Genomic DNA, 23,415 nt, shown 5'->3' with positions numbered 1-23,415 from the left:
TGTGGTGCCAGTTGCCAACTTTTGAATGTTTGGGGTTAAAGGGAAGTCCATCCTAGATTACAAGAGACCATTTACTTGCCCTGCAGTATGAAAACACACCCAATCTTTCAATTATTATCAAGCTTAGATTAGTGGCAAACTATGTACTATAAAAAGATTTCAATAAGAAGACAATTTGATTGCCTCTCTTCATATTATTGGGCACAGATCAGTAAGAATAGAATAAAAATCTAATCAAAATGTGAAAAATGTGAAGTGTTATGCTGTTATCAGTCAAACAAATATCACATTCCCTTTCCTTATAACATATGATTAGAAAATAAACTTTCATGTCTTCAATAATATTGAATTCAATCACAGATATACTTTCAAAATAGATTGAATATTTTGGATATTTTTCTTATTTTTCATGATATAGGATGGACTCCCCTTTGTCATCTAGCAGAGGGCTACTGTTTTAATATCTATGAAAAGACATTTTAATACATCACAATCAATATTTAATTTCCAACGTTATGTTTCATAGTTTATCTCCTATCATATGACTCTGGTGGCAGTATAAAAGATGAACTTTCTACACAGACAGTAAATCTTAGTAAAAATTAATATTCAGGGTAAATTATATTGTAAGTTGTTCTAAGATAGGAGTCACTTTATCTTATGGAGTACGAAATATGTTATTGTGAATCTTGAGGCTGATAGTATGTGATATTAAATGGCCAAAAGTTTGTTTTTAAGAGGCATATCATACTGTTATCCAGCGAATAACATACAGTGCATATGGTTTGATTTATTCATCAAAATTGCATTTATAACAAAGTGAAAAAATAAATAAATCAATATGAAATTGCAACCTGCTCCTGTGCCCGACTCCTGTGTTGCTTGCTTAATCATCATTTTTATTTCAGAGTATAATCGTTTTTTTTTTTAATACTTGAATGATAGATGAGTGTCTTAATCAGGCAAATAGCAGTTCCTTTTATTTGATTTCAAAAAGAGAGAGGGGGAGGGTAAAGGAAGAAGAGAAAGAGAGTGGGGAGGAAGGGAGAGACAGAGATGCCAAGTTCAAAGACCAGCTATGCGTGAGATTTTCTGTGAATCTGAGTGAGATCACAGACATTGTGTACAATGTATATGGGGATAGGCTGTGATAGTTGCATGAGACAGAGATTTGAGGGGATGAACAAGAGTCCAAAATGTATGAGTCTCGCGCATAATGCATGAGACTTGGTAGCTCTGGAGAGAGTGTATTTGTGACAGAGGGACAGAGTAAGAAAGCAGGGGAGATGAAACTAAATTGGTTCAAAATCTTCTCCTCCTTGACAAAAAAAAATATTTAAAAATCCAAATAAACATTTATTTTTATTTCTTCTTCAGCTCATTTTCCTCCTTCTTTCCCTTCTTGAAAGAAAAATAAAACATTTATTTTTCATTCTATTTTCATTTCTTCTCCTTCTCGTTGGACAAAATCCAAATTAAACACTTTTTTCCTTTCTTCTTCTTTGTCTTCTCATCCTTGACTGGACAAACACTGTAATCTTGAAAGAATGATTGGACGCACTACAGAACCACCTACTTCTTCCGTACAACGATGATGATGATTTATTTTTCTTTCTTCTTCTTCCTTCTCCTTCCCCTTCTCCTCTTCAGAAAAACAATCAAAATCAAAATTAAACATTTATTTTCCTTTCTTTTTCTCTTCTTCTTCTACTTTTTACTCTTTCTTCTATTGTCCTACTTTAATTTCTTCTTCTACTTTGCCTTCTTATTCTCTTACTTTAACAACTTTTTCCGTGTTCATGTTTTGCGAATTGTCGCGATCGAGATGAGATATCGGTACCGTACGGTAGGCGGCGGATTGAGACTAAAGAAAATTGTGTTTTCTTCAAAGATAGTAAAACTTTCATTTCTTCGATGGATTCCTACTACAAATTTAGCTTGGAGATCCCAAGATACATTATCGCTTTAAGCTCTGAATGGCTAGCTGGTAAGTCTTTCCTTTTTTAAATGTTAGATATTATTTTCCAAAATAAAAAGCGATCCACAAAACAAATGCAGTTTTTCAGCCTCAGTCCCACACGCTCACTTTCCAGTTTGATGCGAACAAAAAATTTATCACTAAAAATTCCAGTCACTAATTAAAGTAAGCAGGTAAAATCTGAATGGTAGTCATTGATACAGTCTTGCTTTGTAAAGCTGAGCTGTTCCATGATAGGTATGACAAAATAATTTAGACTTGATCTGACTAGAGACGCTGCCCAAGCGCGCGCACTGGCTGGCAGAAGTCGAACTAGACAGCTGGCAGCCGTCTGTTTCGAGGAGTTTTTTAACATTTTTTTTCTGATTTCTCCTCGTACACAGACGGCTCACTATCATGCAGCTACCATGAGGGGACTTGCAGTGCAAAATCGGCACCCAAAATCCCCCGTCGGGGCTCTTCAATTTTTGTCTTTAATGAATAAAACTCTACCGACCAAAATGCAAATTAATATTCCCTCTTGGCATTAATTGCCACAAAACGGAGAAAAATCAAGTTAAAAGGAACAAAAAAGGTGACTTACCTCGGCTGTCGCGCAAATTCACTTTTCCGTTTTATCCGATCTTAAAGTACATAAACATATGGCCATTGATCTTGAGTCCCCTGTACAGATCGCGCCAGAACTTCGGTCTCTGTATTTGGTGAGTGAAGCCAACGGAGTTCAGCTGAACAACCAACATAACAGAGACCGAAGCTTTTAATCTAAAGTCGAACTAGGCCTAGATCCATTTTTTTAAAATTAAAATATACCTATATTGAATATATATTTTTTATTGCAATGTTTATTTCCTCCTATCTCAAAAATCTTGAAAAGTATCGCCATGTTTTACGCAGCCATTCAACAGGATTGCGCATAATCAATGGGTAAAAGGCGATGCGTACAAGAGCTGCTGAATTTGCAGTGGCCATTCTTTCCTACATTCAATCGGACCCCTTGTCAAATGGAGGCTTACCGCTAGCATGCCATCAACTTGATTTTCTAGCAAATTCAATGCGGTAGAGTTTTTCAGCTTTTTTCTTTTTTTCATTGGTCATTTTGAAGATATGATTCTAATTTTTTCTAAATTTGCTAGAATGTTCACAAAGACACAAACTGAGAACGAAATAATTAATTTAAGGAAAGGAAAAAAAAGTGAGGGAGCAGAGAAAAAAATGTTCATATTTAGAATGTAAATTTGGCCATTTAAAATATATGCATTGGCAATTAAAGATTAATTCACAGAACTTTACTTCATTTCATTTATTTAAGAAAATATGATTTCTTCAATAAAAACTGTCTGAATTTTTGGTTGTGATAAAAATATAACTTTTTTCCCTTGCTTTTCTGGCAAAAAAAATGTCTCTCTTCACTTCTGCTTTCGTCATCACTGCATGGTGTGATTCACTAATGCTGGAACAGCTGAATAAGATTGATTTTTTTTCCCTCAAATTTCTAGCTGAAGATGTACAATTATTCCAGCACCTGGCCAAGTCCTTATATACCAATGAGGAAAGAAGCAATCACTCACCTACACCTGAGCATTCTGGGAGGAATACCAATGAATCTTCCTCTGGACCTGAATCAGTCAAACAGACACCAATCGATAACGTGTGGATTAACATTGTCGTTCCTGAATACGGGGAGTCATCAGAACCAGGCGCTACAGACACCGTCTTTCATTCAGGATGGAGTAGGGTGCATGAACAGGATGTTGAGGTCGATGATGACGGCCAGCAGGTTGTTTTTGCTGACATGAGAGAGAAGTTTGGGAAGGCGAGAAGTGACATGGAAAGTCTTTCAGTGACTAAAATGAGGTGAGGCTACATCATGTTTGAATTGAATTTAAATGGAAAGAATATTACAGAACTCTCAAGGAATTACAAGTAAGAAAAATAGATATAAAGCTATTTTCTGTTAACTGGTTTTCCTTCTTAAGTAGTTGTTTTTATAAACCACTATTCATTTAAACCGTTTGTCTTCATAAGTTCTTTTATCTAGTTTATATGAATTCATCAATGTAAATATTTAAATATGCATTCATATTTTTTCAATATTATTTTTCATACAGTGTTGAGACTAAAGCAAATTTCTTTTATCTTTTTTAATGATCAAGAGAATCTCACTCATTCAATAACATTTGTAGTATGAAAACCACTTTGTCATATTTTTTTCTCTCATTGTCTTCTTTGCAAAAGAGAGTACACAGGAATTGTGGCATCTAAACTGGACAAGATTGCAGATGAACTCCCTGTTGGAGGTATGTATCTATGTTTGCAAGCACTTTTATTACTTTGTACCAGTCAGTTGAGTATGATTGTCACTAATTTTATTATTGTTATTGTTTAAAGTACCAATGTCATCACAATATCATTGTTGCTTCTACCACATTTGTAATTGCTGTAATAATGGTAGAAGTAGCATCAAATCTATAAGAAAATTAAGCCATCTGTATAAATGTAACTCATCACATATCTGTTTGGTGCTGGCGTGCTGTCCTGTCTTATAGGAAAAGATAACATGTTATGCAGTCGCTTATTCTTGTAGAGGGTCTGAGTTTACCAGTAGACCTGAGTTCCCACATATTTAGGATACGAGCAGAAAAGGCTGTAATTGATATCTACAATTACCACAATAATTTTTATTTATTCTAGGTTATCTCCTTGATGTTGTTTGGCTCATGCCCACCAGTACTGACTTTCCCATCCTGGAACGTCCAGACGCCTTTCTCTTCTCTGTGCTGCGACGCCTTGAGGTGTGGCACCACGCCCGCATCAACATCATGCTAGGGAAGGGTATGGAGGGGCAAGAGCACCCTTCCCTGACCCATTGGAAGACATTCATAGAGAGCAAGGTGGTGGAGTTGAGGTCGTCAGATGGCAAGGATGCCAACGTGGATGACATCTTGTCAGAATCGGGCTCTCTGGCTTGGCAAGGCCAGGTCAAATACATATCAAGTCGAGTAAGTTGTGTTGATTCCGAGAGCAAAATTGTATTAGACAGGTGTGTGAGAGTTCAGATTTTTGGCTGATTTCAGATTTTTTTCAGCTTAATTTCAGCTTATTTTTGTTTTTCCTCTGTACAAAAAGTATTGGAGCTCCTTCTATTTAAGACTTTTTCAACACTCTTCAGCTTTTCTTCAGATCTTTTTATTTGTGACCACTCACACCCCTGATTAGAGGGCCTTCAGATAGTTACAAAGAACGTCCCACTTACATAATGAATCTTGTATAAGTCAACTCATCCATGTTATGAAGCAATTATAAAGACTATTTTATCCAATAAAATATTCACCTCTACAACTTTAACAAGTTGAATAATAGACTTACTGTATGTGGTCCCTCAACATCCCACTTACAAAATGTTTATTGTGCTGTAATATATTGCATATCACACACAAAGATATACCCCCCACAGAAAAATAATAATAATAGTAAATAAATAAATGAATGAATAAATGAAATGAAAATTATTCTACTCATGACGTACATGTATACAAGTATGTACTTCAATGAGTCTGTTGAATTTCGTTTTATGAATATTTTAATGTATTTGTTTTTAGGGTACAGCCTTTCCTCCATGGCCAGGGTTCAGTCTACATCGTCTTGCTGATGACAGCCATAGATCAGAGCCTTTCATTGAGATTCTTAATCCTAGTGCTAATCCTCAGCAAGACGTCACTGGAAGCCAGCCATCGATGGATGATTCTTTTGTCTCATTATCAAATCATGAGTTAAAGGTGAGCTTGATATATTATGATTACTTGTACTTTGCATTTTATGATTAGTTCAGCTATATATGTATCACAGGAATTCTGTGGCTGCATTGCTGCCTGATCCTAAAATGCGTTTAGATTACATTTGATGAACATGTATATTTTGTGTTATATATTTCAAAGTATTTTTCTTTCCTGGTTGCATTTTCCATTTTAGAGTCTATGTATCAGAAATAAATGAGCAATTATTGATAAAGAATGTCAATAGAATATAGAAACTTGTCACATTTTGTGGAAAGTAGTAGATTTTTGCATCTTAATTTTGTGCTGATCATTGAATAAGTGATGCCATAAACATGGGCATAATGTTTATTTGTATGATTTAACAGGCTGTGCATCAAAACATGATCAGTCTGTCACAAATTGGTTAATTACCAACATTCTTTCTCCCTTCTATTTCATTGATCTTTCATCATCTTTGACCTCTTGTCTGATTACTCCTCTTTACTATATTGCTATTAGTATTACCAGTAAAGCTTGAATATCTATATCAAATGACCATGACTCAATTTTTATTTTATGATTGAAATGCTGCCATTTTGTAATTCCAAACTTTGCCCTTTCTATTTTCTTTTTAACAGTCTAAGTATGTTGTGAATGAAACACTTGAGTTCATCCATCTTGCCAATCTACATGAGATCCCATCCTGGTTTATCCTACCTGGAAAGTTTGAACTGTATCCTTTTTATGCTGAGTATTCATTAGAATACAGTCCAACTTCAGCATCTTTTTTATCCCTTTTAAGACTGGAAGATACCTTAATGGATTTGATTGGTTTTCATCAAAACTTCAATATACTTTTCTATATTTTTTCTGCTTTTATAATTGATTTATCAGGGTGAAGTTCCCTTTAAAAGGCATTACATAATTACTTAACTTAATATTTTGATGACAAACTTGAATGGATCCTAAGTTTTTATTTCTCTGTTTTTATTTTGTTAATTTCTGTAGAAATGTTAGCTATAAATCCGTGGTCATTGAGAACTTATTCAGTTAAGTGAGAACAGCTGTTGCAACATTAATTACATTTTTCCACATTCTTGATCATGTCAATTAGGTTTGAATTTTAAGGTAAGGTAGGGTGGTGATTTTTTTTACCTGATTGCTGAGAAAGCATGAATTCTTGTAAGCAAGCAACCAGAGGACCAATGGCTTACGGTCCTGTCTGAGGGATTTGTGATTGTGATTTAAATGCCTTACCAAAGGGCGCTAGAGCACCAAGTGGGGATTGAACCTAGGTCACCAGAATCCAAAACCCCGCTCTACTGACTGAGCTGTCACGCCTCCTCAGAGAGTAGATGACCCAAAAAAAATTCCATATGAAAACTAACTTGATTTATGTCTAATGTTATTTATGCAATTAATGTTCAGCAGTTTAAACTCTCTTTCATAACTTATGTGAAACTGATCACTCCATACTACACATGCAACAAAGATCTTTGACTGTCACTCACCCAGACGCCTGAAAGATAAAGAAAAACGGCAGCGCTTCTCCCGGTCTAAGTTCTGGATGCAGTACCTGACCCATCGATTGCCTGGTGATGGTCAAGGTGCTATATGTCAGTTAAGCTGTCTTGAAGTAGAAGGTCCTGTTCCAGAGGCTCAGAATGCTGGACTAAGTACCCAGATTTGGACCAATGGCATCACAAACAACCCTCTAAATCCTACTGGTAATGCATTCAACTTACAATCATTCTTGGCCATGTTTTGTGTCATAGCAAAGTGTTCAAGCTTGGGGGGGTATAATTCATGAAGTTTTCAGCGCTGACTAAATTAGCAGGGAAATTCTTGGTATTGATCAGCTGAGAAATACTGTTCCTATCAATGGTAAAACAGAGAAAGACAACATATCAGTAAAGACAACTTTCACGAAACCGTCCACTGAATTGCAGTTGTGATGATGATTGCAAAGTGATGAACAAAATCCAACAAAATGACCAGCCAAGTATCTGAATGTATTATAAAGGAGTATTAGTGCCAAACGAATGCAGTTAGAAAGTGAAAGATTGTCCAGTATTTGGCAACATAAGCATGGGATCTTGTCAGTAGACAGCTCTAAAATGCACAAGCACAATATTTGTGTTGGACATTTTCAACATCCCTCTTATTCAGCTCTGATTTGCTTGCATTATGTCAGACCTTATTATATCTAGATCTGTAATGATATGAGAACACTTCATCCTGATGTAAAAAAAAGTTTTCCACCTGAAAGTATTATTCGCTGCGACTTCCCTTAGCTTAAACATTTCAGCATATTTCAACCTTTACAATGTTATATCATCTTGTTCGTATTCATCCTCCTGTGATCTTGACCTTTCCCATCTAATAAATTAGTATTTACCTTTTTTAATATGTGCTTGTTGTCTATCTCTCTTTTCACAGTTCCCAATGTGCAATTGAAAGGTACTCGGCATACATTCTTCTTTCTGGTCCACGGGGATAGGAGGGGAAGGTGTATTGCTTTGCCTCTTGTCTCCCCATTTATGTTGAATGGAGCAGCCCATGCTTTATTAGCTTGTCATGAAGAAGAGGAACGTTCCAGTGACGCTGAAGGTATGTCAATTGAATTACACATTTGTCTTTTGGATATTGAGGGTAAGTCTCTTGTAACTTGGGTATTATTTGTCCTGAATAATAAATTTGTTAAGTTACGGGTGTTTTCCTATATCAGGTAGGCATGAGTTAGCTCTCTGTCTTATTTCTCTGTTAAATCTTTATCTTTTATAGAAGAAGATCAATCAGCCAGGGAGGTACTTGATTCCCTTCCAACCGTCAGTGGTCGTCGGCTTCGTGAGGAGGAGGAAGAACTGGCCAAGATGCAAATCAAAGCCCTGGCAATGGTTATTGGTAAGGAGTGTGTATCGATACTATCTGACTGTTGGGTTGTTTCATCATGCTTTTCATAAAGTTAATATTTACTTGACAAACGACTGGAATATGAAGTGCTTGAATTTAAGACCATGGTTTCATTTCACTGTTTAATAAGGTCGGCAAGTTTTCTAATGATCTTTTGAAGATGTGATATTAATTTTTGAACTTACACTGGAATATTATATATTATAATAAGCATGAGTGTATGATAATTTAAGCTAGAGTGATTAATGGTGAAAGAGATACTCACTTGGCTTGCATAAAGCTTCAAGTGTCTTTATAATCAGTGTCAATGATGTAAGATTGCTTATCTACATTTTTTGTATGCAGAGAAAATCCGCTCTGAAGGTCTTGAGATCAACGTGACACCATCTCTCCTCATCTTCCTCTTCAACTACATGAGGAAGGTGTTCTATGAAGGTTACAGTATTGATGAGAACAGATCCAGCCCAGCAAGTCAAAGACCATCAACGGACACTCCAGAACAAAGACCGCCCCCTGAGGCAGAAAGTAGAAATGAACAGGAAGCAATGGATGTTGAGAGGAGAGATGAGAGTGGTGTGGCAGAAGCTGAGAATGCAAGTGAGCCTAGACCAGCTAGGATAGACCTGAGGACCTTACCAACAGGTAGGTTTGATTATATCAGATTGGAGGTATCAAACATCAGCCATAAAAGATAACGAAGCCATATAAGAATGATGATAATGATATGCATATATATATATATATATATATACATGTATATCACTTTATACATTGGTCAGTACACCTCAAAACAATTTACAGGTTCATGTATATTATTACCCTGGTCATCAGATCCTGGCATGCCCCTTCAGTGTATACACTCTCTCTACTTCATGAGAGGATTCCAGTGGTACTGACTATTATGAAGCAATTCCTATTCAAATGACTTTTTGCGCGATGCATCTGAAACAACTCACTCATTTTCTTATATACCCTTGTCTTTAACAGGATTGTACATTCTTCATTTATTTTCTTTCTTCCTTCCTTCAAATCCTTCTGTAGAATTAACACAGAGCCCCTCCCAATGGGTTGAGAGACAGGCCTTGCAGAACCGGGAATCGATTGCCAATCGCTTAAGAAGAATCCGATCAGAGGATCTAACCTTAGCAGGATTTGCTGTACCATCCACAGACAGCAACAGTAAGTATCTTATTGGTAGTATGGATACGTCATATCATGGCGTATTGGTTCAGGCTCCCATCTCTTAATTCAAGGGTTTTGGATTCAAATCCTCCACCAGGCGTTTATTTCTTGTAGCAAGAGATTTATCCATATTGTGTTGCACTCAACCCAGGGTTGTTTCATGAAATTGTTTGTAAGTTATGCAGTATGACTTTACACATGACTGGTGAAACTATCTTGGAGTAAATGGTAGATCCCAAAATATTTATTGATGTTGATTCACCTCTCAAGAATGATTAAATTTCTCTCTGATCTTAATATCATATATTGTCTATTTGGTCTCATCTGTTATGGTTGTAACCCATTTAAATTTACAGTTTGTTTGTCTGATAAATATTTTGTCTAATTGCCTGGTAGCCTTTTTAAAAAGCAGAAATCAAATCTTTTCAACTTGACTTCCGATTTAACCGAGAATGGTTTCTCATCCATAAATCATAAGTACAGTTGACAAGATTGAATTATTACATTGTAGTTGACTCTATCCTTGGATGAATCCAAATTGTATCAGTATCAGTTTGATGTGATATTTATCTCGATAGTTGTGGAACCAAGGTAAATCAGAAGAAATGTGCCAATTTATGTTTTAGGGTCTTTTAGCATAAGAGATATTGAAAGCATTCACACATTGAAACATCATATGTCAATTTTATTCTTTTTCTACCTCTCACCAGCAATCACCTTGAGTGCCAAAGAGTTCCGTAGTCATTTCAAACCCAACGGTCAGCCCAAGCGGGATGACCTGGTCATTGTCCCACCCTCTGGTGTCAGGCATAGTCCAAGGACGAGGTCATCGGTAGCTGGTCATCATAACAACGGACCAACAGTCCAGGAACTGATGCAGACAGAGTTCTCAGATTCACTTAAACTCAAGTACCATGGTATCAAGTGAGTGTAAAAATTGGGGTTATTTGTAATTAGTCATTCAGTAGTACAAAGTTTTAAATCTGGATGTGCCCCAGTCAAACTTGGGGCACAAGATTCACCTCATATTTGCTGAAGTCACCCTTACCCCCTCCATCTCCTTTGCACAATGCAGTGTATCCTTGCTACTCGCCTCCTCTTGCTTCACCTATGTCTTCTTGGCTGTACCCTCCTTGAACCACTTGCATCAAACTAAAAAGCCCTTATTAGGGCATGCCTTTCATCCCTCCCTAGCACATGCCCATACCAACTTACTAAAATTGATTATTGAAAGATTTGAGTATCATTCAAAATTTATTATAGCTGTGTGCATCCAACACATAAAAGCACTCAGTCCAACTTAGATTTATTCACATTAAGATGTGCTTTGAATGATATTTAGTCAGTGATTTGAATATATTCACACTAACATAATGGTGTACTCATGTATCTGATAGTTACTGCAAAGAGAAACCTGGTTCTCAAAGCATAGATCAGAAGATGATACATCTCCAGCTACAAACTGTCAAACTTAGATTTATTCACACTATGTTGTATTTACAATGACATGTTTTCAGTGCAATATTTTGGGCAACCTGTGCAAAAACTAAAATTAATAAAATATATTTATTACAGAAAAAAAGCTATTCGAATTTGTACTGATTCTCAGTATTTAGCACACACAAACCCATTATTCCATAAACTAAAGACTCTAACAATATTTGACATAAATTCACTTCAAAGTTTACTGCTGATGTTCAAGTACATAAATAACATGCTTCCATCTTCATTCCACAATTTTTATACAATGAACACATCTATTCATTCATACCCTACACGGAACTCTTCAAATTTTCACTTAATCAACCTCAAATTGCTCATTGCACAGAGATCCATAAGACACCAAGGTCTCGATTTATGGAACTCTCTACCAGAGTCTATAAAAAAAATGTTCACCTCTTTACTCATTCAAGGCAAATGTTAAATCCATGTTATTATCAGAATATTTAAAATAAATTTTCTGTGTCAGTATTTCAATTAATCATTAAATGACTTAATTTAATCATCACCAAATACTCTCTCATGACCATCATCTCCATCTCCATCATTATAAAATTATAAACAAAATAACATTTCCATTCTGCTTTATAAATGTATGTAATAATTTTTTCCAAGGTTGTCATTATTTTCAAGCAATCTGCTTATAATGACAATCTTTCTCCTGCAAACTGCAAATGTTATAATTTTCTTTGTTGGTTGTAGATCATTTAAATGACTGTTCTATTTTGTATTTTTGTTTTCTTTATGATTCATACCTAAATCAATTACCGACGTATTATGTTTGTTACGTAATGAAAATTGTATTGTATACGAATGTTATATATATGAATTCAGAAGAAAAATAAATCAAATCAAATATTCACACTGACAAATAATCATGTCTATCCCTTTATTTCATAGTTACTGCAAAGAGAAACCTGATTCTCAGAGCATAGACCAGAAGATGATGCGTCTTCAGCAGCGATGTATCCGTCAAGAGATGTCTTGTACGTTCACCTCTCATCATCATTCTACTCTGGCTATCAAGACCAAGAGGAAACACTCAGACTCACCAAGCACACAACAGGTAGGTCTGACTTCTGCAGATTTATAAGGTTGAGTCGCTGACAAGTGAAACGGGTAGTACATGAAATTAATGGGCTTATTTGAAGTTTAGTGCAACAGAGAGCTTAACATCATAATTTCTACCACTTTAAAGAATTGCAATTATATATAAATCTTGATAACTACTTATCCATATTGTCATGCTAAACAGTCAAAGACAAGAAAGCTCTCTCCATCTGCCAAAAAGAAGTCCTCCCAAAGCACTCCTAAGAAAAGAATCATGCCTGGTAGGACAGCTAAAACACCTCAGAAGGTTGTGGGTTCAACACCTAAGAAGGGCGCATCCACACCCAGGTCAAGAAAGAAAAGGGCTAGGATATCAACCTCAGGGGGGCTTACTCCAAAGAGGTAAGTAAATATTGTAATGTATTGACATCCATGGTATATCAATCAGAACTGTCAGAATGATTGAGAGGTGTGGGTGATGAATATTGAGCTCTTTCGTCAGGTTCATGCATTAGTTTCATGATGAACCAACAGTAACAGTTTCCAAATTTGTTGCCCTTTCAGCTTTCTTTGTGTCTCTGTCTTCCCTGGTTTGGGAAATGTGCAATGCTGATTTATTCAGATATTAGATCTAAATGGTTTACTTTTTTCATGGAGAATAAGGAATCAGAGGTAAGTCATTAATCATCATAAGAAATATGTTGTTAATAATGAGATTTGTAAACTGTATTTTTTAAAGTTCCCTTTTGTTTTGATTTTTTTTTTTGCTTAAAGAGATTTCATTTTGAAATAATGTTATTCCATTCTATCAATGTAAATATGTAGAGTAGAAAAGTAGAAATGTAAAAGGAAAAATGAAAATACGAAAGGACAAGTAAGAAATATTCTATTTCCATGATAATGATACAATATTGCGCATTCAATGCACTTCTGAATTCTTGCTATACATGCTTATATCATACTTTAAGAGCTTAGAGGCCTTATAGGGGATTGTCACTTGCTGTGTATTTCATTTGATGTAATTTTTCCCAGACTTAGGCGGTCCACCCCTGTCAAATCGACCAAACCTGAGGAGATGACCTCTCCTCGGCGGTCAGCCAGGAAGCTTGCGAAGGATCACCATCCTGCCACCATCACCACCTCCTTCACCTCTCCATCTACCTCCACCACCCATCAACCCTCATCATCATCATCAACACCATCTAAGAGAACTCAGAAGCATGCCAAAGATACTGTCAAGAGCGCGGAGTCCAAGAAAGCAAGGACGTCTTCTGTGTCGAGATCAGAGAAGCATAAAATGGTAAGAAATTCTGCACGGAATCTTTTCCCTGTCTTTCGCAATGTAAAAATGTTTGGATGTTTATCGTCCAAATCTAAATACAAAAGAAATGATGAGTGTGTGCCGTCATTGGCTCTATCACTTGTGTATTGACTGGGATGTGCAAATAACTGGGGTTTTGGGGTTAGAATAAGCCATAACTTTTTTATTTAACATCAGATTTGAATTAAAGTTTCAGTGCTATTCTTATCTAAATTTTGAATATTGGTTCAATTCAACTAGTTGGTTGAGTGGACTTAACCATTATTGACCATTAAAGAGTGGCATATCATTATTAAACATTTATCACACACACACTCAATTGCTTTATATGTTCATTGCATTCATTGTAATTTTTGTCTTTCATTTCTTTAAACCATTATTACAGAAATTACGTTCCATTGTTGAGCAGACTCTAGCAGCCAAGGGGATTGATTCTAGTCATGTGTGCTATAAACCTTGTGTTACAAGACTATATACACAAACTAAGATGTTTGTAAAGGTAAGATAGGACATTGAATAATTACATGTTCAGTGTTAAAAGCTAATCTTGGCATTGGAAGCAGTGTTGGTGTTACGGCAATTTTGCACCAGCCTCTACACCAAACCTGAAATTCATCTAATTCTAAAATCAATGTCACATGGTGTTGAGCTGTCAGTAAAGTGATTGGTATAACTTCATTTTTCCTATGTTCAATGCTGGAGTCAGAATCATAAGCCTTGTTTTTCATTCTCAACACCAATACCTACACCAAACCTTAAATTTTCAAAGGGATTGGGTGCTTCTGATATTCATTTATTAAAAGATGAGAGAACAGTTATGCTTTTAAGATTATTTTTCAATGTTCATCATTTAAAAATAGATACAAATTTATAACACCAGAAAAAATCAATATGTGTTGTCTGATTGATATTTTCAAAAGGAGTAAGAAATCTGTATTTTATTCAGTTTTATAAGGAACAATATTAGGATAATTGACACATAAATATGAAATTGATAATAACTGAAGGGGTGAATATGAAGTGATAGAAGCGTTAGAAAAGAAAAGTAACAGAAATAAACATGACAATATAAACGCTAGGATTTTGCTAATTTCAAGGAGGGGCAGGCAACCAGTGCACAACTAAGAAAGAGACCCAAAGATTTTTTTTCTAAATGATTTGCTTCATATGGAGTTACTAATGTTCATGATGACTTCCTCTGCATTGTATAAAAGTTATTCAGTAATTGATGTGTTAATTGGATCTCCATTTTATTGTTTTATCCAGGATCTGAAGTCATCAAAGGGTCTGTATGATGAGATGAGGAAGGTTGCTGAAGCCAATGCTGACTTTGTAATCACCTTTGAACAGAATAGAGTAGCCACAAAATCATGATCATTGTCCTTTACACAGATCAAGTAGTACATTGTTATAGTTTTTTTCTTTGAGAGAGAAAGATGCAACAAGAAATAGGTTCCTTTGTGTGTTCAAAATCTTTTAGGTGAGCATTTCACGATGGTATTCGGTAGATATTTCAGAGGGTGTATATAGAGAAGGTTGTAATCCAGATTTGAATTAAAGTCAATCAAAGATTGATAGAACATCTCATTAACTCTTCACTGTCATATTTCCTGCACCTCTATCATAATGCATGACTCCTCCAATTAGGCGTTGAAGACAAATTGTACAAGCTCCATTTTATTCCAAGTTTTGACAAGTAAGACTACAATAAAACTTTCACTGAGGCTTGCTTCAGCCGAGTATTGTATTTGACCATGGACCAATAATATTCTTCAATAATATTCTTATATATTAACCTTCTAAATTTGGAAAATCTTTATTCCTGCATGGTTTAAGCTACCGAAACTCTGATATCTGACTGGCAGACAGTATTTCTGTGAAGAAAATAGTGATACTGACAGTGCTAATCACATTCCTATCAACTATCATTATTAAAATGGACAGTCTTTTGGTGAAAGAGAGCCACTTCAACCAGTGTCCATATTTTTGTTGAAATTTAGATTTTAGCAAACTACCTGTATACCCTAATCAATTATTGGATGCTTTGTTAATCTTTTAAGATCCCCTCCCCCCTACCCCACCTCTCATTACAGTGACAATGCTTTTTTTTTCTCTACATTGGTCAAGACATATTTCACTGTGTACCTGAAGAGCATGTAATGACACATCTGTCAGTGGTTTCACCATTCTCAATCAATCAGAAGTGAGGGTTTCAATAGCTTCTAACACTTAATGTAAGTCCCTGACAAAATACTTTGTTGACAGCTACCCTGAATGTCCTATTCATTGAGTCTAGAACATCGCCTTGTATGTCACTCTGGACATGCAGATAATCTGAGGTAGTGTTGCACAATACGATATGACGATTGTATTGTGTAATTGAAAATTCAATGTATAGATCAGATTGGGACCATGATGTATCACCTTACATATTGTAAACAATTGAGGTTTCAATTTGTTTCGTACAAAAAAAATTTACCCAGACATTACCCAATTAAACTCACTAGGGTCCCTGGGAAAAAGAGCCATAAAAATATCATCCCTATTAAAGCAATGTTTATTCCCTACTCATATATATTATACTCTAAACCTTTGCTGGAAAAGGGTGGTTACACTTTAACAATTAATTCATTTGGGATTATATATCTCCATATCATGGATTTTATAGGTGGCAATCTTGCAGCCCTAATCTTGAATACCTGCTGCTTAAAGGAGGATGAAAACTTGTTTTCTAGACAATGTACACAGGATAATTAATACCAATATAAAACATATTACCTCTATGCAATGATGCATTCCTTTTTATCTTTCATTTTCATTTGGAAGATTTTTCCCACTTCCCCTTCCTTGATACATGTATATCTCTGTACAGTTGACTCAGATATGAATTTACTCAGAATTATGGTTACCTGTACATGAAGAGCAGATTGTATGATTGCTATGACTTAATTACAGTTACACATTGAATTTGCTTTTATACTTATAAAAAGGAATGCAGTTGTCATGAATTGATTTACAATATTATCAAAATATCTATCTTTGGATAGTAGAATGTTCCATGGTCAGCATAATACATGTTTATCCTAAAAGTGGGGTTGCAGACCAGTCATAGTGTATCAGTAGCCTTAACTGGTATGTGCTAGTTAAAGACTATTGATTACAAATGACATACCTTTTATAAAAACATTTGGATGATTCATAAAGAATAATTTCAAAGACCATAATCCATGTTTTATTTATAACTGTACCATAGGCAGCAAATCCTGTCTCAAATGTGTAAGAAAATATTCATTGTTAACATTATATTCCCATTTTAGTCCAAAAAAAGTGTTGAATCTCTATCTAATGTTTCACTCCTTGCAAGATTAGTTTTTGACAGTTGCTGAAAATATGTTTGGGAACATATTTTTGTGTTTGTTTTCAGGGTACTAGAAACATCCTTTACTGTTTTTCGATTTCTACACAACTTGATTCACCCCTACATTGGGTGGTGTTAAGTATAGTGTTGAAAGCAGGTGTTGGTGTTGCTCAGCACCATCACTAGCAATAACACTGTTTGATGTGATCTTTTGAACCAAGTGTCATAGTTGGCGTTGAAGATCTACATGCATTTTACAATTGACTAATACTTGACCCTAAGGATTGGTTCAGGGTTTGATGTTGGTGTTGGCAATTTCAAGCTCATTAACAGAATGAAAACAACACTGAAATTAGCTTTTACAGCAAAGATGAGTGCAAATTATCATAGTTTTATTGTAAGAATATAACTCTTTTGATTTCTTAATGGGTTTTTGCATTCCATATGATGAGATTTAAGTGCAATTTCTCCCCATTGTTGCTTTCATTGTCAAGACTTTTTGTGTGAAGTTGAGATGATTGCACAGAGCTGTGATATCATCACTCAGTATAGAGCTATCAATGATGTATTTAACATAATCAGTCCCATGTTGCAACACGATTCAGCAGCCTTTTTACGTTCTCTCAACACCAGCACCAATGCACTACTTGAAATCACCCACTGTAAGCAACTAAGACTGACTAAGTCCATGCCGGGGTAATAAAAGTCTGTAAGCCAAACCAAGTATTTGGATATTATTTCACTGAGCACCCTAGATATATTAACCAGATTATGATTGTTAATGTTACCAGACAATTCACCTTTTGCAAAGTTAAGGAGCCTGAAACACAAATGTTTGTATCCATAGTTAATCATTTGTGGGATGTGTACACAGCTTTAGATTCATCCATTCAGATAATGGACCAGCTGGGTGTTTCATAAAGCTGTTCTTAAGTTTTGAGCTACGTTACAAACGATTGGTGAATCTTTCTTGTGGTGAATGATACAAACCAGATTTTCATTGGTGTTCATGTAGTTCCTGGGAAAGGATCACCAGCCATTTGTTAAGTTTCTCGTAACTTACGGACAGCTATATGAAATACCCACCTGTGTTAGGAAGAGATTCATTTAAACACAGCTCAAAGAATCAAGTCCCTATTGCATGTTTCTTATTGGTTGAAAATCAAGTTGTGTTTGATTTTAGGAATGAAGTCTGATTGCAGCTCTTCCTGCAACAGGCCCAAGAAGACTTTCTAAAAATCATGTGGGTGCCTCTGAAGATTAAAGGTACAAAATTCTACTGTGTCTGTTATAAGAAATATTTTGGAAGAAAAAGAAAGAAACCTTTCAAAGTTAATTATTTCTGTTATAAAGCTGTAAATAATGAACTACAAAGAGGTCATTAGATTAGAATTTGTTTTGAGAAAAATATTATTAAAAAGCATGAATTTTATGAAAAGATGCAAATGCTTGTGTTTTTATTTATGTGGTTTTATCTTTCATGATTGAATAATAGACTCCAAATCAGGGCCCCGTTTTACAAAGAGTTGCGATTGATCCAATCAATCACAAGTATGGATGGCTAGCAATGTCAACATCTAAAATGCAAATTTGTTGAAAATATTCTCTGGGTATGATGTATATTCATACATTCATCATTCTCTTGAAGAATCAGTGTGATTCTCACTGTTTACTAAGATTTTGCAAATTTCTTGTAGAAAAAAACTATGGTATAGATGGATTTCCATACAGTTTAGATTGATTGGATCAATCGTAAATCTTTGTAAGATGGAGCCCAGATGTTGTCCAGCAAGCTAATGAGTGGTACCACTTTATATACATATGTGTGTGTGTGTGTGATGTTCTTTCTGAAAGGAATTAATAGAAATAACTGTCTTTTCTGTTGAGAAATCGTATCACGATTCAAGTACCCAATGAAGTTGACGTTAAATTGACACAAACCATAATTTTTACGAGGAGTTGTTGGATAGCAGTATCCCTCTGGCTTTAGCCAGCTCTCCCTCCAGGACTTGGATGTTCATGTCCGAGTCAATGTTCCTTTGATTGATGGCGCGAGCCCTCTTCTTTGCTGTTAGACTTCATTAATGATCTCGTCCAGAAGCTCAAAGAGTTAACTACCAGCTCCAAATTCAACTCCATGCTTTTATGTCAGGCTCTGTCACGATATTAGAATTCAATATGAAATTATATAACAAATGAGAAAAGCTATGCTGTCTATAGATATTGAAAAATATTGGTATCTAATAATTCAAATATTCATTCATCTCTTTCCATCACTCATGTTCTATCTTATCGATTCAGACATTCAAATTGTTTGACATTGTATCTATTGAAGCTTATATTTTATTTATGTAACACTCATTTTCAAGTTTTCTGATGAGACCATCATATTGAATATATCAAGCTCAAAATGATTTGTTAGTTATGATACTCGCCCATTTTGATTTGGTCCGAGAGGTTTTGTATTTGCAATGTTTATTCAGAACGCCCTCTTGTATAAGAATCCTCTGAAAAAAAGCCCCATATAAATCCAATAATTGTCATTATTATATTACTGGATCTCTAAGACTTATTCTGGGGTGAAAATATACAGGAAATGAAGATTAATTCAATTGATTAAAATTGTTATCATTCCAAAGCCTTCATTGAAGAAATTTTGTTACAAGGATGAAAGGTTTTTGTCTCACCTGCGAAGCAAAGTGAGACTATAGGCGCCGCTTTTCCGACGGCGGCGGCGTCAACATCAAATCTTAACCTGAGGTTAAGTTTTTGAAATGACGTCATAACTTTGAAAGTATATGGACCTAGTTAATAAAACTTGGCCATAAGGTTAATCAAGTATTACTGAACATCCTATCAGAGTTTCATGTCACATGACCAAGGTCAAAGGTCATTTAGGGTCAATGAACTTAGACCATGTTGGAGGAATCAACATCGAAATCTTAACCTGAGGTTAAGTTTTTGAAATGTCATCATAACTTAGAAAATATATGGACCTAGTTCATGAAACTTGGACATAAGGTTAATCTAGTATTACTGAACATCCTGCATGAGTTTCATGTCACATGACCAAGGTCAAAGGTCATTTAGGGTCAATGAACTTAGACCATGTTGGAGGAATCAACATCGAAATCTTAACCTGAGGTTAAGTTTTTGAAATGTCATCATAACTTAGAAAATATATGGACCTAGTTCATGAAACTTGGACATAAGGTTAATCTAGTATCACTGAACATCTTGCATGAGTTTCATGTCACAAGGTCAAAGGTCATTTAGGGTCAATGAACTTTGGCCGAATTGGGGATATCTGTTGAATTCCCATCATAACTTTGAAAGTTTATGGATCTGATTCATGAAACTTGGACATAATAGTAATCAAGCATCACTGAATTTTTTTTGCAAGTTTCAGGTCTCATGATTAAGGTCAAAGGTCATTTAGGGTCAATGAACTTTGGCCGAATCGGGGGTATCTGTTGAATTACCATCATAACTTTGAAAGTTTATTGGTCTAGTTCATTAAACTTGGACATTAGAGTAATCAAGTATCACTGAACATCCTGTGCGCGTTTCAGGTCACATGACCAAGGTCAAAGGTCAATGAACTTTGGCCGAATTGGGTGTATCTGTTGAATTACCATCATAACTTTGAAAGTTTATGGATCTGATTCATGAAACTTGTACATAAGAGTAATCAAGTATCACTGAACATCCTGTTCGAGTTTCAGGTCACATGATCAAGGTCAAAGGTCATGTAAGGTCAATGAACTTGGCCATGTTGGGGTTTTTTGTTGAATAACCATCATATCTCTGTAAGTTTATTGGTCTAGTTCATAAAAAGTGGACATAAGAGTAACCATGTATCACTGAACATCTTGTGTGAGTTATAGTAGGTGTTGCTCAGCACCATCACTAGCAATAACACTGTTTGATGTGATCTTTTGAACCAAGTGTCATAGTTGGCGTTGAAGATCTACATGCATTTTACAATTGACTAATACTTGACCCTAAGGATTGGTTCAGGGTTTGATGTTGGTGTTGGCAATTTCAAGCTCATTAACAGAATGAAAACAACACTGAAATTAGCTTTTACAGCAAAGATGAGTGCAAATTATCATAGTTTTATTGTAAGAATATAACTCTTTTGATTTCTTAATGGGTTTTTGCATTCCATATGATGAGATTTAAGTGCAATTTCTCCTCATTGTTGCTTTCGTTGTCAAGACTTTTTGTGTGAAGTTGAGATGATTGCACAGAGCTGTGATATCATCACTCAGTATAGAGCTATCAATGATGTATTTAACATAATCAGTCCCATGTTGCAACACGATTCAGCAGCCTTTTTACGTTCTCTCAACACCAGCACCAATGCACTACTTGAAATCACCCACTGTAAGCAACTAAGACTGACTAAGTCCATGCCGGGGTAATAAAAGTCTGTAAGCCAAACCAAGTATTTGGATATTATTTCACTGAGCACCCTAGATATATTAACCAGATTATGATTGTTAATGTTACCAGACAATTCACCTTTTGCAAAGTTAAGGAGCCTGAAACACAAATGTTTGTATCCATAGTTAATCATTTATGGGATGTGTAAACAGTTGTTAGATTCATCCATTCAGATAATGGACCAGCTGGGTGTTTCATAAAGCTGTTCTTAAGTTTTGAGCTACGTTACAAACGATTGGTGAATCTTTCTTGTGGTGAATGATACAAACCAGATTTTCATTGGTGTTCATGTAGTTCCTGGGAAAGGATCACCAGCCATTTGTTAAGTTTCTCGTAACTTACGGACAGCTATATGAAATACCCACCTGTGTTAGGAAGAGATTCATTTAAACACAGCTCAAAGAATCAAGTCCCTATTGCATGTTTCTTATTGGTTGAAAATCAAGTTGTGTTTGATTTTAGGAATGAAGTCTGATTGCAGCTCTTCCTGCAACAGGCCCAAGAAGACTTTCTAAAAATCATGTGGGTGCCTCTGAAGATTAAAGGTACAAAATTCTACTGTGTCTGTTATAAGAAATATTTTGGAAGAAAAAGAAAGAAACCTTTCAAAGTTAATTACTTCTGTTATAAAGCTGTAAATAATGAACTACAAAGAGGTCATTAGATTAGAATTTGTTTTGAGAAAAATATTATTAAAAAGCATGAATTTTATGAAAAGATGCAAATGCTTGTGTTTTTATTTATGTGGTTTTATCTTTCATGATTGAATGATAGACTCCAAATCAGGGCCCCGTTTTACAAAGAGTTGCGATTGATCCAATCAATCACAAGTATGGATGGCTAGCAATGTCAACATCTAAAATGCAAATTTGTTGAAAATATTCTCTGGGTATGATGTATATTCATACATTCATCATTCTCTTGAAGAATCAGTGTGATTCTCACTGTTTACTAAGATTTTGCAAATTTCTTGTAGAAAAAAACTATGGTATAGATGGATTTCCATACAGTTTAGATTGATTGGATCAATCGTAAATCTTTGTAAGATGGAGCCCAGATGTTGTCCAGCAAGCTAATGAGTGGTACCACTTTATATACATATGTGTGTGTGTGTGATGTTCTTTCTGAAAGGAATTAATAGAAATAACTGTCTTTTCTGTTGAGAAATCGTATCACGATTCAAGTACCCAATGAAGTTGACGTTAAATTGACACAAACCATAATTTTTACGAGGAGTTGTTGGATAGCAGTATCCTCCAGGACTTGGATGTTCATGTCCGAGTCAATGTTCCTTTGATTGATGGCGCGAGCCCTCTTCTTTGCTGTTAGGCTTCATTAATGATCTCGTCCAGAAGCTCAAAGAGTTAACTACCAGCTCCAAATTCAACTCCATGCTTTTATGTCAGGCTCTGTCACGATATTAGAATTCAATATGAAATTATATAACAAATGAGAAACGCTATGCTGTCTATAGATATTGAAAAATATTGGTATCTAATAATTCAAATATTCATCTCTTTCCATCACTCATGTTCTATCTTATCGATTCAGACATTCAAATTGTTTGACATTGTATCTATTGAAGCTTATATTTTATTTATGTAACACTCATTTTCAAGTTTTCTGATGAGACCATCATATTGAATATATCAAGCTCAAAATGATTTGTTAGTTATGATACTCGCCCATTTTGATTTGGTCAGAGAGGTTTTGTATTTGCAATAGTTATTCAGAACGCCCTCTTGTATAAGAATCCTCTGAAAAAAGCCCCATATAAATCCAATAATTGTCATTATTATATTACTGGATCTCTAAGACTTATTCTGGGGTGAAAATATACAGGAAATGAAGATTAATTCAATTGATTAAAATTGTTATCATTCCAAATCCTTCATTGAAGAAATTTTAA

The 23,415-nt window shown here is 35.3% G+C and overlaps 1 protein-coding gene and 1 long non-coding RNA gene across 3 annotated transcripts; both read left to right on the top strand.

The window, feature by feature from the left end:
* The first annotated feature begins 1,823 nt into the window (after window positions 1-1,823).
* LOC121418719 (mdm2-binding protein-like) lies at window positions 1,824-15,758 on the top strand. 2 transcript variants are annotated; one of them, XM_041612788.1, is made up of 17 exons: window positions 1,824-1,987; window positions 3,475-3,832; window positions 4,214-4,275; window positions 4,670-4,977; window positions 5,578-5,754; window positions 6,372-6,466; window positions 7,249-7,460; window positions 8,173-8,343; window positions 8,518-8,637; window positions 8,992-9,288; window positions 9,688-9,825; window positions 10,539-10,752; window positions 12,229-12,394; window positions 12,584-12,780; window positions 13,411-13,678; window positions 14,085-14,198; window positions 14,966-15,758. In XM_041612788.1, exons 1-17 carry the CDS (start codon window positions 1,915-1,917, stop codon window positions 15,071-15,073), a joined length of 3,078 nt encoding a protein of 1,025 aa, XP_041468722.1. In that variant the 5' UTR covers window positions 1,824-1,914; the 3' UTR covers window positions 15,074-15,758. The 2 variants fall into 2 exon arrangements, with proteins under 2 accessions (XP_041468722.1, XP_041468723.1); XM_041612789.1 differs by having other exon boundaries at window positions 8,521-8,637; window positions 14,966-15,757.
* Window positions 15,759-15,842: 84 nt separating this feature from the next.
* On the top strand, window positions 15,843-22,225 carry LOC121418718. Its single transcript, XR_005970507.1, has 2 exons — window positions 15,843-17,220; window positions 20,948-22,225. It is a non-coding gene; the product is annotated as an uncharacterized LOC121418718 (long non-coding RNA).
* Window positions 22,226-23,415: the final 1,190 nt, after the last annotated feature.

This window comes from Lytechinus variegatus, chromosome 7, assembly GCF_018143015.1.
Source record: "Lytechinus variegatus isolate NC3 chromosome 7, Lvar_3.0, whole genome shotgun sequence".
In the NCBI taxonomy this organism is placed as follows: domain Eukaryota; kingdom Metazoa; phylum Echinodermata; class Echinoidea; order Temnopleuroida; family Toxopneustidae; genus Lytechinus; species Lytechinus variegatus.
Note: the sequence above shows the minus strand (reverse complement) of the source record. Positions and strands in the feature narration are given on the sequence as shown.